At 41.1% G+C, this 17,339-nt stretch overlaps 1 protein-coding gene across 3 annotated transcripts in view; it reads left to right on the forward strand.

Moving 5' to 3' along the window:
• Window positions 1-4,327, forward strand: part of LOC117153195 (uncharacterized) — a 29,502-nt gene extending 25,175 nt beyond the window's left edge. For all 3 annotated transcript variants that reach the window (XM_076622702.1, XM_033326974.2, XM_033326975.2), the window contains one exon: window positions 2,656-4,327. In XM_076622702.1, the coding sequence (XP_076478817.1) occupies window positions 2,656-2,912 (257 nt within the window). In that variant the 3' untranslated portion in view covers window positions 2,913-4,327. The remainder of the gene's footprint in view (window positions 1-2,655) is intronic.
• Window positions 4,328-17,339: the final 13,012 nt, after the last annotated feature.

A 17,339-nucleotide genomic window follows, 5' to 3' on the forward strand; every position in this document is an offset into this window, starting at 1 on the left:
CGGCAACGAAGTTAGGTTTGGTTTTTCTCCTGTTATATTTCAAGTATAAATATAAATGATTGGTGAGATTCTTTGAGAGGAACCGATTTATATCAAGTAGGCAACCTCGGTACGAAAAGTTTTTGATTTTACAGCCGCGTAAATTCCAAACGGTACTTTCAGACTTCGTTCTCCACTTTCATTTCTCTCCGGTTTTCCAGCTTCTCACTTAACGCCGTGAAAATTCTATTCATTCTGCCGTTTCATCCGGGCACGGAGAACTTCGTGGAATTTCATCGAGCGCCGGCTCCGGTGAATTCCACCAAAACGCCCTTGACGACTCACCCTTAACCCTGAACCTTCCCTTGAATCTCGATTTTAAGTGTATCCGAATCATTGCGGTTCTTCTCCATTTCAAAGTCCCATTATTTGATGACGTTTTCTCTCGTTAGGCAAATTCTCTAGCTTTGACTATTTTTCTTTTTCAAATTTATATGTAATTATGGTTGCGTGTAATTTTTCTTCCTAATTTTATAATGTTATCTTATTTTATTGGAACAGACCTTAGAGAGTCATGACCTATTTCTCCATCTTGTAGATTTAGTTATTAATTAATTATTTCATCAAATCTCTACCGCCCTGTCTATTTTTACCCCTTTTCTTCAATCTTCCCTTATTTTGCAAAATTACGTGTCTAAAAGAATTCTGAAGAATTTGTTCTTCTTATAGATTTGGACGTTAATCGTTTAACGAATCCCCATCGACCCGAATGTTTAATTTTCGTCATATCTTTCAATCCTAATCTCCCGCTTCAATGTAAAACATCTAGATAAATCCTAAAGAATTCCTAGCTGTTTCTCCATCTTGTGAGTTTCCCACCCGAAACATATCGTATCGTGAGAATTTAGGCAAAAATCAAAACGCCTCGCAGTTTATCCGAAAAGAAATCAAGATAACGATCAGGTATAATCGCAAAGGTGATCGACGGGCCGGTCGTATCGGCGGGGCGAGATTGAAGGCTCGGCTAACGAGTTGTTTATGGATCCACCCACCGCCTCACAGTGATCTCTCCAGGCTGTGTGCGCACGTTTGCGTGTGTGCATCCTGTATCTGTCGGACAAACTCGGAGGAGTGGACGTAGCAACCGGAATAGGGGAGTCCATTAACGAGCCTGTGCTGCCCTCCGTCAGAATAGTTCGCATTGCTCGGATCCTGCACCCTTACCTTCCCCTCCAATTGTATTATCCTCTGTCTCCGTTCATGAAATTCTTCCTCCGACAGACCTTCCCTCCTTTCTTCTACCTTGCCTTTTTTTTCAACCATCCGATTGAATGTCTCGTTCCTTCCACGAAATCATTCCTCTTTCTCTTTCTGTCATTCTTTTCCAGCCTTTTTCCATTGGACGAGCTCTTTCTCGGTTCTCAACCCCCGCCGTTTGATCTCTCTTTCTCGTTCTTTCGCGATCCACCGCCGGGGTTATCCCCGGTAGTCATGGTAACACGGGGGTTGGAGCCGCCCCCGGCCGCCAATCAGATCTCGCGGCTACCACGAGAGAAACGAACGGCTACCCTACCCCGTTTCATCCACCGACTGTGCACGTTCTCCCACCACCATAACTTCCCGGTTGCACCCCTATACGTTCCCCCTCCCACCATGTCTACTGCGATCTCTTCCCTTTGCCTCGCCGCCGGGGAGGCTGAGATTCTCGCTTGGGAGAAAATCTTGACCGGGCGTGCCCTGCATCCCTGATACCACCCCCCTCACCCAGTGGAACACCTCCACAATTTCTCCAAGAGTATTTCCCGACCTTCCGTTCCCTCGCTAGTACTACTTGTAGGCGATGGTACGCGCGCTATCGCCAAGGTGCTCTCGACTAAAGGGTCAGCCTCTGCTTTCCGAATTAACGCTCTTGACCGCCAGAATGCCCAGGCAAACGTGAATAGCGTAGCCTGTCGTTGGAGAGATTTCGATCGACTTGCACTACGTGTATAAAGTTTTGGTGGGGTTAGGTTTATCTAGAGATTCAGGGGTTTTACAGTGGCTTGTTTATGACTATAGTGGAGTACTTTTCTGGTTGTTCGGACTGCAGAAATAAGATATAGGGTGAAAGATGTCTTCTTTCGGCGGTTTTATTGGAACATTATTAGGTTTAAAGAAGGCGTCGAAGGAAAAACGAAGAAATTATAACAGAATAGAGAAAAATTGTAGTTGATAATCATAACATACATACACACAAAAGCTTTTATGGTAAATATTTCAATACTTTCATGAATCGCGTCAAAGGTTCACTCCATGAAATTATTTCCAGAAATTGGATTTTCTGGTAGATAATTAGAATATTAGAAATTATCAAGATTAATAAATTTGCGAGGTAACAAATTTAATAGTAAAAGAGGTAAAGTTCTATAAAAAAATTATGTAAGTTACGCGTAGAGTGATTATTTCATACGATATAAAACTAGAAATTCAAATTTTAAAATCAAAATTGCGTGACAGAAGTATATAACTTACAACTTGTCACTTATCAATTTACTCTAATTATAAATTAGTAAGTTATCAGTGAAACTACCGACGGTTGGTTAACAAAGAAAGCTCTCTGCTAATTAACGTGGAAATATACTAATTTACCATTTATATAAATTATTTTTCATTAACATTTTCATATTTCTGTCACAGGCGAGAAACCGCACAAGTGCCAGGTATGCGGCAAGGCGTTTTCCCAAAGCAGTAACCTGATTACGCATTCGAGGAAGCATACGGGCTTCAAACCGTTCGCCTGCGAGCTCTGTGGCCGAGCTTTCCAACGAAAAGTCGATCTGAGAAGGCATCGAGAGACCCAGCACGCCGATTTGAACACGTCTCAACGACCATCGATCGCATCGATCCCTGGTCAAAACTCTTTACCAAACGGCAATCCACCAATGATGCAGTGAATAATTCTCTAACGATAATCAAAAGAAAGAAACTATAAACCTTTTATCCTCTGAGAGGAAGCTGGTTGAAGAATGTTAATCGAATTCTTTCCAAATGGTGCAATCGACGAAACGTCTTCGACGCGACGGATCTCATTTTTCTTCGTCGTCGAAGTTACAAGAGAACTTTATACACTAGAAGGGTGTGCATTAACTGTACATTTAACGAACTCGTGTATTTATTACTTAAAAATTCGATGAACGACACGTTCGTTTTATTTTATTTTTTTTTTTTCTTTTTTTTGAGTGCAATTGAGTGTGAGGCTTCAACGAGAGCTGCGTTAGGACTCGCCGACTGGAATGCAACCGTACATTCCGATACGTTATTCCAGGTTGGGGACGAAGTGTGCAAAGTGATATACGCGCATAATTGTTACCAAAGCTGTACATTCCACATTACTCGCGGCTCGAGCAAGAAAGTACTATTATAGGAAGGGATTAGATCCTCGACGATTCTTTTTCTTAAGCGAAACACACACCTTACTCGATTCGTCTACGTTGTTTTGTGAAATCGTTTCCGCTGTTTCCACATAGAATCGTTAGGTATTTTTAGTGGATTCTATTTAAGACGAAAGGTGAAATTCATCGAGAAATTTTTTTGTTTTCAGCGTTGCTACACTCCGTGTTAAATCGTTCGTTAAGTATCGATAATCGTTCTCTCTACTTCTCTTATTACGTAGACATTTACGCAACGTTTATTCCGACGATTAAACGAGTTTGTTTCCAATAATACAATTTATCGAATTCTACGATACTTGCAAACATTTTTAAATGTAGCGTATAAGAATGATAGTACTGTATTGTAAAGAGTGTAACGAGAAATTTATTTTATTCGACTGTGTAAATTTATTAAAACTCGTTTGATCGTCGACAGTGAACAACGTGTAAGAAAGTACGGGCTGCGTACTGTATTTTGCATATCTTCAGCACCTATCGTTCGAGAAAGGGCATCACCCACTCCAAAGTTGCAACAGTGACCAAAAAAAGAACTTGTAAATAGCACATAGATTGTATCTCGCCTAGCCTAAGCGTATAAATATATACATATATAAATACGAGTATAAATAAACGAAAAAAGCACAAAACGAATCGAGGCTATAAATATTATAAATAGAAACGAGATTTAAGAAAGAAGCGTCGTTTGAAAACGATTTATCGTAATCGAAAGGAAAAGAAGGGGTATGAATCATCCCTCTTTCAGTCTCGCCAAGAAGAATAATTGTATTCTTTCTCTCTTCACGCTATTGAAGTTTTTATTGTTGTACCATTCCTATCATTATGTAATTATTGTAATTAGAGAATTCGCTATTAATATTATTGCCATTATTATTATTAATATTATTATTATTAACAATAAATGCTGTTACCATTTGTAATTCTTTCTCAGTGATACGTATCAATCCCTTTCTTTCTTTGCTGACTCTATTTCCCGTAGTCAATTCGTTGAATCAACTCTGACGCAAAGTTTATATCACCGTTATTCGAATAAAAAGAAGATTTATTTCAAATTGATCGAGCTTTTTTTTTATTTTGTATTCACTATCCCTAGTATTCTGAATTTAGACTACAAAAGGATCTTTTGTATCTATAATAATTTTCCAAAGTATATTCCTCTCGATTATCATACGTGGTAAATCGGCACGTGATAGATATCTTAATTTCATTTTCTATTCTCTATCATTTTTGTTTTATCGACGATCGACTTCCAATTCTTCCAAAAGTCAACTTTTTAAAGTAATTCGTGACAATTTATTATTTCCAATCATCACGCGCGATAAATTGTCAGCGTTAAACAGTTCAGTACACTCGCTGTTATCGGCGCATATGTTGCGCCATTTCAATTACTTAAAAAGTACTACTGACACAGTTGTTGCATTTTAATTCTTGTACGTTTCGATAAAAGCTCGTAGATAAAGAAAGCAGTAGACAGCACATTATTACTCAAAATAAATTCATCTCTTCTAACAAAAACAATACAAATTTATGGGTGGTTAGTGAATGCATTAACCTGTAACGAAGTAACGAGGGAGAACGATCAAACGTCGAATTAATCATTGACCAAGAGAATCTGGCTGCTTCGGATCAGACTCGTTTCAGGCCGCGCGATTCGCCGGGTGTAATTCAGGGTTAAACGGCCGTGCCAATTAAGCAGACTACCCTTAACGGCGAACCCCTTAACGGCCCAATATGTTTTCCGTCGAGTTTCGTTCGTCGAGTTTCCTCGACCCTACCTTTTTCTCTTCCCTTCTATTCTTCCAACAAACCTATCTCTCCTTCTCTGTCTCCGTACACCTCTCATTATTTCACATCCCAGAAAATGTATATACCTACGCGAGGGAAGCACCGTTCGGACGTGAGATTTTCCCAGAAACTGTCTCTTTCTCTCTCTCTCTCTCGTTTCTCGTCGTCGAGGGCCTTTTCACGAGTTTCGCGCGGCAACACGCAAGAGTAGAAAGGACATCGTCTGTCGAGAATGGAGAAGGAAAAACGAGCGAGTGGAAATACAGACGGGGTTGAATAGGGCGAAAGGAGAAAGGAGCAACGTTACAGCACTGACTGCGCGACACCATGACGCAGCCACGGGGGCAGATTGGACAGTTATTGCATTCTGGGTAAGATTAATTGATATGGGGACTCGCGGGGGTAGCTGGAACATGCCGCCCGCTTAAATCGTGTCTCAGAAATGGGGATGAGAGAACGGTGATTAACCGATTGCACCGTGAACCGAGTGGAACCGAAAGCCAACCCTCGTCTTCTCTCTCTTTCCCCCTTATTATCTGTACCTCCCATTCGCTGGTTTCATCCCCTCTCTAATAGGCATTGAGTAATAGAGAGCCTCTCATTATTAAATAGCGCGAGATGCTGTCCGTGAGCGCATTCGTTCGGTTGTTCACGTAATGACGTGATTACCGGGAGCACCGTATCGTTGGCCAGATTTATGAAGCCTGTTCATTTCCTCCGGACAGGTACGCCGGGAATCTTCCTCCAATGTCCCAGCTACGGTCTCTCTCGATTCATGTGCTAACGCTGGATTTTTTATTGTGTCTGCGCGGTTTGTCGTTTCTTTTTTGTGGTTTATTCTATGAATTTGGAAAAGGTTTAAGTGTATTTAAATTTTTTAAGAGTCGAATCTTTTCATATATTCTCTTGGTTTAGAATATATAATAGGGGTATCTTGCTTTTACTGACTTTGTTACTAGGAGATAAAGTTTCGTTTAAGTGTATAACAAACACTGTTATTACAACAAATTAACACTACTAATAAACTCTCGCGCATAACAGTTAGAAAATTAGTAATAAAGAAGGCAAAATTCTACACGCTAAAGCCATCTGATTATCCCATTTACGATGTTAATCTATAATATTGTACAAAAATGATAAAACGTTATTTAATTGTTAAACTATTGTGCAAACTACTCTTCACTATATATTTTATATTCATAAATATATTTTAAACAAACGTAACTAAAAAGTAAAAGACAATGATCATTACCTGAACTTAATAAATTCATCTGTAATAAAGAACACGCTGTTTCCTTCAATTAAAAAATCGACTTAACAAAAGCAGTTCCAATTCTTTATTTAAACAAAAACACAATTTAGTTAGAAAAGTTTAACACAAGAATTTTAACTCTTTCCTCGGTTTCACCTCCTTCTTGGTGCAACAGATACAGAGACCCAACGATCTGCATCGAACATCAAGAAGATTGCCCTGAAAACCAGACATTTCGAGCAAGTAGCAGGACGAGCGTAATTCTATTGCACGACGTGGATACTCTCGCTGCGCCAATTTCGAGTATTCCTGCAATTTTCCTCGGCATAACCGGGATACAGCCAGTGCATCGTCTTCTACGAAAGTTGTACCTCGGTCCTCGTCATATCCCCAACTGGAAAACGGCTGTCCAGGGCCGCATCGTTTCGCGCTGGAGATGACTGGAACGTTCGAATACGTTTAGAGGGGACAACTGGTGTATAGCAGCCGCATGCGAATACATCTTATAACTATTAAGGTATTCACGGCTCCTCGGAGGACGCCCCACTTTGAAATATAACATCTCGGGTCATCCTCTGCATACCCAGGAATCACCTACTCTTCCCTCTTTTGCTTACACTCGTACACGACCCAACCCATAGCCACAGGTTTATCACCATCTCCGCACCTGATACTTTTATTTCGCGTATCTCGGTCCTCCGGAAACGTATTCAAGCGCGTTCACCCGGATGTCGCGGCACATCCCAGCCTGGTTTTCCATATTATTTACTGCCTCGTTTCACGCGTTACCTCGCAATAACTTGAGCAGAGCATAGCAAGACTACAGCGACAGTGTCACCAAATTGGTGGAAACCGGAGAACGTCGTAACCTGTCCGGATCTTGACATCCCTGAGTGATATACCAAAGCGCGAAAACGACATCGCGAAGGATATGTCAAACAGTAAAACAATCAATAGCGGTGACCGCGCGTACCAATAATTTCCACCATCTTGAAGAAAATCTTGTGATATCGAAATGAGACTAAGTGACTGGGCAGTGCAATGAATGGTGACATTTAATGGGATTATCAGAATGCGAACTTATATGTGAAAATTGAAGATACAAAATTGCATGGAATACATAAAACATACAAAAGGACATAAAGTATTTAGAACGCACCATAATTGTTTAATGGCTGAGGCAAATCTAATTAATTATACATACGAGTAACAAAAATATGAATTTGCGTAAAAACACACAGCCACATTACGATGGTATTTTATGACGAAAAGGATTGGCACAATCCCGTAATTCGAAATTCGACCTTCCCATAAGGAGAACATGATGTGTAAGAGCAAGTAGCGCGCGGAAATCCTTCCCACAGTACGTGTAAACGAAGAATATTGTACTGTACATTTTCCGTTCAATTTCGGCTTTTGCGTCCTTTCTGATCGGGCCTCATAGCAGGAAGTTAAGATGTGTAAGAACAGGTTTCACGCAGTAACCTGCCGTAAATGGTTTTTCCCATACAACGCCCATACCAAGAATTATTTTCCGACCTGTTTCGGCTCGTTCATCCCTTCTGAATGGGCCTTATAGCAGGAAACTATGATATATAAGAGCAAGTTTCAGGCGGGACTCCACCGAAAAATGGTACTTCCCAATGGACGCGCACACACAGAATATGTTCTGTACATTTTCCGGCCAGCCTCGGCTTTTTCGCTATTTCTAGATGGGCTTCATAGCAGGAAATTATGATATGTAAGAACTGGTTCACGCGGAAAACAGTCGAAAAATGGTTTTTCCCATATGACGCCCACACCAAGAAACTTGTCTGCACGTTTACCAACATGTGTCAGCTCGTTCGTTCCTTCTGGATTGGCCTTATAGCAGGAAACTATGATATGTAAGAAAGTGTTTCAGGCGAAACTCCGCCGAAAAATGGTACTTCCCACGCGACGCCCATTCCAAGAATCTTGTTCTGTACATTTCCCGGCCAGCCTCGGCTTTTTCGCTATTTCTAGATGGGTTTCATAGCAGGAAATTATGATATGTAAGAACTGGTTCACGCGGAAAACTGCGGAAAAATGGTTTTTCCCATACGACACCCACACCAAAAAACTTCTCTGCACATTTACCAACCTGTGTCAGCTCGTTCGTTCCTTCTGGATTGGCCTTATAGCAGGAAACTATGCTTTGTAAGAGCTAGTTTCAGGCGGAGCTTCTCCGGAAAATGGCACCTCCCATTGGAGGCACAAACGAAGAATATTGCTCTGTACATTTTCCGCCTCGTACCGGCATTTTCGCTCTTTCTGGACGGGCCTTATAACAGGAGGTTATGACATGCAAGAACAGGTTTCAAGCGGAAACCCGCCAGAAAATGGTTCCACCCATGCAACGCCCATATGGCGAAACTTGATTGCACATTTTTCGGGCATTTTCGGATTTCCCGTTCATTCGAAACGCTCTATACAGAAGGAAATTATGATATGTAAGAACAGGATTCACGCGCAAATCCTCAGAAAAATGGTACTTCCCATATGACGCCTATAGGAAGAATCTTGTTTTGTACATTTTCCAACCTGTTTCGGCTCATTCGTTTCTTCTAGACGGGCCTTGTAACAGGAAATTATAATATGTAAGAACAGGTTTCACGCGCAAACGCTCGAAAAAATGGTACTTTCCACACGACGCCCATAGGAAGAATCTTGTTTTGTACATTTTCCGACGTTTTTCCGCTCGTTCATCCCTTCTGAATGGGCCTTTTAGCAGGAAACTATGATATGTAAGAAAGTGTTTCAGGCGAAACTCCGCCGAAAAATGGTACTTCCCACACGACGCCCATACCAAGAATCTTGTTCTGTACATTTTCCGGCCAGCCTCGGCTTTTTCGCTATTTCTAGATGGGCTTCATAGCAGGAAATTATGATATGTAAGAACTGGTTCACGCGGAAAACAGTCGAAAAATGGTTTTTCCCATATGACGCCCACACCAAGAAACTTGTCTGCACGTTTACCAACATGTGTCAGCTCGTTCGTTCCTTCTGGATTGGCCTTATAGCAGGAAACTATGATATGTAAGAAAGTGTTTCAGGCGAAACTCCGCCGAAAAATGGTACTTCCCACGCGATGCCCATTCCAAGAATCTTGTTCTGTACATTTTCCGGCCAGCCTCGGCTTTTTCGCTATTTCTAGATGGGCTTCATAGCAGGAAATTATGATATGTAAGAACTGGTTCACGCGGAAAACAGTCGCAAAATGGTTTTTCCCATATGACGCCCACACCAAGAAACTTATCTGCACGTTTACCAACATGTGTCAGCTCGTTCGTTCCTTCTGGATTGGCCTTATAGCAGGAAACTATGATATGTAAGAAAGTGTTTCAGGCGAAACTCCGCCGAAAAATGGTACTTCCCACACGACGCCCATTCCAAGAATCTTGTTCTGTACATTTTCCGGCCAGCCTCGGCTTTTTCGCTATTTCTAGATGGGCTTCATAGCAGGAAATTATGATATGTAAGAACTGGTTCACGCGGAAAACAGTCGCAAAATGGTTTTTCCCATATGACGCCCACACCAAGAAACTTATCTGCACGTTTACCAACATGTGTCAGCTCGTTCGTTCCTTCTGGATTGGCCTTATAGCAGGAAACTATGATATGTAAGAAAGTGTTTCAGGCGAAACTCCGCCGAAAAATGGTACTTCCCACACGACGCCCATTCCAAGAATCTTGTTCTGTACATTTTCCGGCCAGCCTCGGCTTTTTCGCTATTTCTAGATGGGCTTCATAGCAGGAAATTATGATATGTAAGAACTGGTTCACGCGGAAAACAGTCGCAAAATGGTTTTTCCCATATGACGCCCACACCAAGAAACTTATCTGCACGTTTACCAACATGTGTCAGCTCGTTCGTTCCTTCTGGATTGGCCTTATAGCAGGAAACTATGATATGTAAGAAAGTGTTTCAGGCGAAACTCCGCCGAAAAATGGTACTTCCCACACGACGCCCATTCCAAGAATCTTGTTCTGTACATTTTCCGGCCAGCCTCGGCTTTTTCGCTATTTCTAGATGGGCTTCATAGCAGGAAATTATGATATGTAAGAACAGGTTTCACGCGGTAACCTGCAGCAAAATGGTTTCTCCCATACAACGCCCATACCAAGAATCCTGCCGGCACATTTTCCGACCTGTTTCGGCTCGTTCATCCCTCCTGAATGGGCCTTATAGCAGGAAACTATGATATGTAAGAGCAAGTTTCAGGCGGGACTCCACCGAAAAATGGTACTTCCCAATGGACGCGCATACACAGAATATGTTCTGTACATTTCCCGGCCAGCCTCGGCTTTTTCGCTATTTCTAGATGGGCTTCATAGCAGGAAATTATGATATGTAAGAACTGGTTCACGCGGAAAACTGCGGAAAAATGGTTTTTCCCATACGACGCCCACACCAAAAAACTTCTCTGCACATTTACCAACCTGTGTCAGCTCGTTCGTTCCTTCTGGATTGGCCTTATAGCAGGAAACTATGCTTTGTAAGAGCTAGTTTCAGGCGGAGCTTCTCCGGAAAATGGCACCTCCCATTGGAGGCGCAAACGAAGAATATTGTTCTGTTCATTTTCCGCCTCGTATCGGCATTTTCGCTGTTTCTGGACGGGCCTTATAACAGGAGGTTATGACATGCAAGAACAGGTTTCAAGCGGAAACCCGCCAGAAAATGGTTCCTCCCATATGGCGGAACTTGATTGCACATTTTTCGGGCATTTTCGGATTTCCCGTTCATTCGAAACGCTCTATACAGAAGGAAATTATGATATGAAAGAACAGGATTCACGCGCAAACCCTCAGAAAAATGGTACTTCTCACAGAACGCACATTCGATGAATCTTGTTCTGTACATTTTCCGGCCAGCCTATGACATGTAAGAGCGGGTTTCAGGCGAAACTCCTCCGAAAAATGGTACTTCTCATTGTAGGAGCATACGAGAATATTGTTCTGTATAATTTCCGCCCCGTAACGGCTTTTTCGTTCTTTCTCTACAGGCCATATAACAGGAATTTATGATATGTAAGAACATGTTTCACGCGGGAAAGCTCCGAAAAAAGGTGTTTCCCATTGTTCTTGCATACGAAGAATATTGTTCCTTTCAATTTCCATCCCGTAATGGCTTTTCGCCCTTCCTGTACAGGCCCCATAGCAGGAAATTGTGTTATGAAGAACAGGTTTCACGCGTAAACCCTCCTAAAAATGGTACTTAACATTCGACGCGCAACGAAGAGTCTTGATTTGCAAATTGCCAGCCAGTCTCAGCTTTTTCGTCCTTTCTGTATAGACCTTAGAGCAGGAAATTATGATATGAAAGAGCAGGTTTCACGCGCAAACCCTCCTAAAAATGGTACTTCCCACACGACGCCCATAGGAAGAATCTTGTTCTGTACATTTTCCGACCTATTTCGGTTCGTTTGTTCCTTCTGGATGGTCCTTGTAGCAGGAAACTATGATATGTAAGGGCAGGTCGCAAGCGGAACTCCTCCGAAAAATGGTACTTCCCACACAACGCTCATTCGAAGAATCTTGTTCCGTACATTTTCCGGCCAGCCTATGATATGTAAGAACAGGTTTCACGCGCAGACCCTCCGAAAAATGGTACTTCCCATACGACGCCTATAGGAAGGATCTTGTCTTGTACATTTTCCAAGCTGTTTCGGCTCATTCGTTCCTTCTGGATGGGCCTTGTAGCAGGAAACTATGATATGTAAGAACAGGTTTCACGCGGAAAAGCCCGGAAAAACGGTACTTCACATACGAGGCGAATACGAAGATTTATTTTTCTGTACATTTTCCGGCCTGTTTCGGCTCATTCGTCCTTCTAAATGTATTGGCTAACAAGTCGAAAATCCAAACTAAGCATAGAAAACAAACTAAAAATATATAAAATGGTCATGAAACCAATTTGGACATACGGAATAGCACTATGGGGAACAGCAGCAATGAGCCATATAACAAAAATAGTGGCAATGCAATCTAAAATACTCAGAACAATAGTAAACGCGCCATGGTACGTTAGAAACGAGGACATTCGGGAAGACCTGGGAATACCAACGGTCAAGGAGGAGATTAACAGATGTGCAAGAAGGTACAGAGAAAGAATAGCAACGCACCCGAACCGGCTGGCAGCAGAAACGGTCGGCGCATCAAACACAAAAAGAAGATTAAAAAGGAAACACCCAACAGATCTCAAAAAGGACGTAACCTAACATACAAACATTCACCACACTAAAAAAATAAATCAATCAAATTCGAAGATGGTATCCCACTGGGGGTAGCCATCCACATGCTATATTGCTATATCACTAAGCTATAATATTTTACCAAATGCCCTACTGGACAAATTATAAAATGTAAATAAATAAATAATAAAAAAAAAAAGAATTCGTTCCTTCTGCATGGGCCTTATAGCAGGATACTATGATATGTAAGAGCAGGTCTCAGGCGGAACTCCTCCGAAAAATGGTACTTCCCACAGAACGCCCATTCGAAGAATCTTATTCTGTACATTTTCCGGCCAGCCTATGATATGTAAGAGCGTATTTCAGGCGGGACTCCTCCGAAAAATGCTATTTCCCACAGAACGCCCATTCGAAGAATCTTATTCTGTACACTTTCCGGCCCGTAACGGCTTTTCCATTTTTTCTGTACAGGCTCTATAGCAGGAAATTATGTTATGAAGAACAGGTATCACGCATAAACCCTGTTATAAAATGGTACTTCCCATTTGACGCGCAAACAAAGAATCTTGTTCTGCAAATTGCCGGCCAGCCTCGGCTATTTCGTCCTTTCTCTACAGGCCTTATAGCAAGAATTTATGATATGTAAGAACAGGTTTCACGCGGTAATCTGCCGCAAAATGGTTTTTCCCATACAACGCCCATACCAAGAATCCTGCCTGCACATTTTCCGACCTGTTTCGGCTCGTTCGTCCCTTCTGAATGGGCCTTTTAGCAGGAGACTATGATATGTAAGACCGTATTTCAGGCGGGACTCCACCGAAAAATGGTACTTCCCACACAACGCCCATTCCAAGAATCTTGTTCTGTACATTTTCCGGCCAGCCTCGGCTTTTTCGCTATTTCTAGATGGGCTTCATAGCAGGAAATTATGATATGTAAGAACTGGTTCACGCGGAAAACAGTCGAAAAATGGTTTTTCCCATATGACGCCCACACCAAGAAACTTATCTGCACGTTTACCAACATGTGTCAGCTCGTTCGTTCCTTCTGGATTGGCCTTATAGCAGGAAACTATGATATGTAAGAAAGTGTTTCAGGCGAAACTCCGCCGAAAAATGGTACTTCCCACACGACGCCCATTCCAAGAATCTTGTTCTGTACATTTTCCGGCCAGCCTCGGCTTTTTCGCTATTTCTAGATGGGCTTCATAGCAGGAAATTATGATATGTAAGAACAGGTTTCACGCGGTAACCTGCAGCAAAATGGTTTCTCCCATACAACGCCCATACCAAGAATCCTGCCGGCACATTTTCCGACCTGTTTCGGCTCGTTCATCCCTTCTGAATGGGCCTTTTAGCAGGATACTATGATATGTAAGAGCAGGTCTCAGGCGGAGCTCCTCCGAAAAATGGTACTTCCCACAGAACGCCCATTCGAAGAATCTTGTTCTGTACATTTTCCGGCCCGTAACGGCTTTTCCGTTTTTTCTGTACAGGCTCTATAGCAGGAAATTATGTTATGAAGAACAGGTATCATGCATAAACCCTGTTATAAAATGGTACTTCCCATTTGACGCGCAAACAAAGAATCTTGTTCTGCAAATTGCCGGCCAGCCTCGGCTTTTTCGTCCTTTCTCTACAGGCCTTATAGCAGGAATTTATGATATGTAAGAACAGGTTTCACGCGGGAAAGCTCCGAAAAAGGGTATTTCCCATTGTTCGCGCATACGAAGTAAATTGTTCTGTACATTTTCCGCCCCATATCGGCTTTTTCGTTCATTAGGAACGCTCTATACAGAAGGAAATTATGATATGTAAGAACAGGTATCACGCGGAATTCCGCCGGCAGACGGGTCCTCCCATGTAACGCACATACAAAGAATATTGCTTGCAAATTTTCCAGCCAATATCGAATTTTTCGATCATTCTAAAATATCAATACAGCAGGAAGTTATGACATGCAAGAACAGGTTTCACACGGAAACCCGCCGTAAAATGGTTCTTTCTATGGAAGGCCCATACGATGGAACTTGTTTGTACATTTTCCGGCACATTTTCCGGATTATTCGATCTTTCCGAAATCTCTATACAGCAGGAATTTATAACAGGTAAAAACAGGTTTCACTTGGAAACCCACCGGAAAATGGTTCCTCCCATGCAACGCCCACACGACGGAACGTGATTGCACATTTTTCGGGCATTTTCGGATTTCCTGTTCATTCGGAACGCTCTATACAGCAGGAAATAATGTTATGTAACAACAGATTTCACACGTAAACCCTCCGAAAAATGGTACTTCCCACACGACGCGCATACGAAGAATCTTGTTTGCAAGTTTTCCTGCCAGTATCGAATTTTTTGATCTTTCTGAATTCTTAATACAGCAGGAAATTATGAAATGCTATAACACATTGCACGCGGAATCCTGTCGGAAAATGGTTCCTCCCATGGAAGGCCCATAGGAATGAACTTGCACATTTTTCGGGCATTTTCGGATTTTCGTTCTTTCTCAACTCTCTATACAGCAGGAAATAATGTTATGTAACAACAGGTTTCACGCGTAAACCCTCCGAAAAATGGTACTTCCCATACGACGCGAATACGAAGATTATTGCTCTGTACATTTTCCGGTCAGTATCGGATTTTCGTTCTTTCTGAACTCTCTATACATCAGGAAATTATGATATGTAAGAAGAGGTTTCATGCGGAATCCCGCCGAAAAATGGTTCCTCCTATACGACGCGTATTCTAAGAATCTCGGTGTAGATGTTTCAAAGTGCCTTGTATCACTTGAACATATTGTGAAAGGAATATTACAAATGGTCTTCGTTCTGCGTTGGATTTGGTTTGTTATTTTTTCGAAATGTAGAATTTGATATTAGGAGAATATGATCTGTTGGAGAATGCTACGTGTATTTACTTACCTTTCTTACATTTCCTTACCTGGTTTGGTCTTCTTATTTTCCTTTACTTACCTGCTTTGATCTTCTTATTTACCTTTCCGTATCGTTCGTGGTGATTCGGATTCTTTATGTTTTGTAAATCTTTTCTCTTGTGTACATATTTATCTCCGGAAAAGGGCTTGGAATAGAAACGCGGAGTTAATCACTTTCACATTTTATTTAAATTGGTTTCGAACAGCATTGTTATGGACTAGGTTTGTACACGTACGAATATTTCACATGTAAATAGAATAGTGAAAACAATAGTTGCTTCAACGAAATTTCATTTTTCACGAAATGGACATAATCCTGCTTACGTTCGAGGATTTTCTCGTCAGTCAAGCGGTTGTACTTCGTTGCCAATTAAAAAACGTCAATTCGTAATTATTACGTGTGTTATGTTGTTCGAGCGTACAGTTAATGGAATTTTTGAGGAGGAGATTACACCTCACGTTTTATCCAATTTGTCCTATTGCATGGCACGCGCTAATTCCACGCCTGCTTTTCCCTGTATACTCTGACATCGTGTAACTTTCTTCTACCTATACATTTTGGCTTCTATTTTTCTATATTATATCATTACAAATGTAAGTATTTTTGTGTAAAATTATATTTTTACGAATACGACTTAAAAGTTAAATCTATATATAGATTTATTTTATTCGCTAAATATTATTATCAACTTGTAAATTTTTATTATACAACTACTCGTTAGAATGTTTAAAATAGATTTATTCTATATTCGTAAAAATACAAATTTATATAAAAAATCGAAATTTATTCTTATAATTTCTAAAAATGTCCATGCACTGTCGTAAATCTGTATATTTTTATATATTATTTGCATTTTATACATTCTGTACCATTTAATCTTCTATAAATGCATAAAAATCCGCAATTTACCTACAAGGAATAAAAGAGTTCCGTTTTGACGAAGTCGCTGCGACAGCCTGTCAGTAGTCCGTTCCATTTGTCAGTATACTTTTCTAATAACGACCAGAACCTCTCTGTTGGTTCGACAGACTTTAAACAAATAGCCCTGCAACAGGGCACGAAGAATAAAATAAATGGTAGTCCGCTTTCGCAAAGGAGAAAGGGGCATGTCGCACGTCTCGACGCGATCCATCAGGCGTCTTCGCTTCGACTGACTCAATAGACTCTAAGATCGATCGAATTCTTACCTGGCTCGGCTTGAATTTAAACATCGAACACTCTTGCCTCTTTTCAACCACCATCCACGTTTCTTGACTCTCGATTAAGACGTGCCAATAAATAATTCTACCCCATATCGAAGCTCCGTTTTATTTGTGAGTGCTATTCTTCATGAAACTGGGAGGATGAAACTAAAAGTATTTTTAAATTCTTATCTTGATTTTGATGATGTTGATGGAATGGTTATGAAATTCTGCTTATAAATCTTGCAGTTTATATGTTTATTGGCCAATTGAATGATTCAATGGTAAAGCGCGTTTCATGTAAAGTGGTGATGAATGTGTGAAACGATACACGATGGCACACGGGTAGTCATTTAAAAAATTTTATTATAAATCTTCTGATGAATTTTATAATGAATTCGTTTAAAGTATTTTAACGTTTGAAAGCGTACAAATTTCTGTAACCTTACTCGCAGTTTTCTCAAATTAAAGATTTTCTCACTTGTACTATTCTTCTTTCGAGCTGTACAAGTGTAACTGGTCTACAATGTGTAATTTTACCTCAATTTTAAGATAGAAAATCTCATG

Source organism: Bombus vancouverensis, chromosome 11, assembly GCF_051014615.1.
Source record: "Bombus vancouverensis nearcticus chromosome 11, iyBomVanc1_principal, whole genome shotgun sequence".
Taxonomy (NCBI): domain Eukaryota; kingdom Metazoa; phylum Arthropoda; class Insecta; order Hymenoptera; family Apidae; genus Bombus; species Bombus vancouverensis.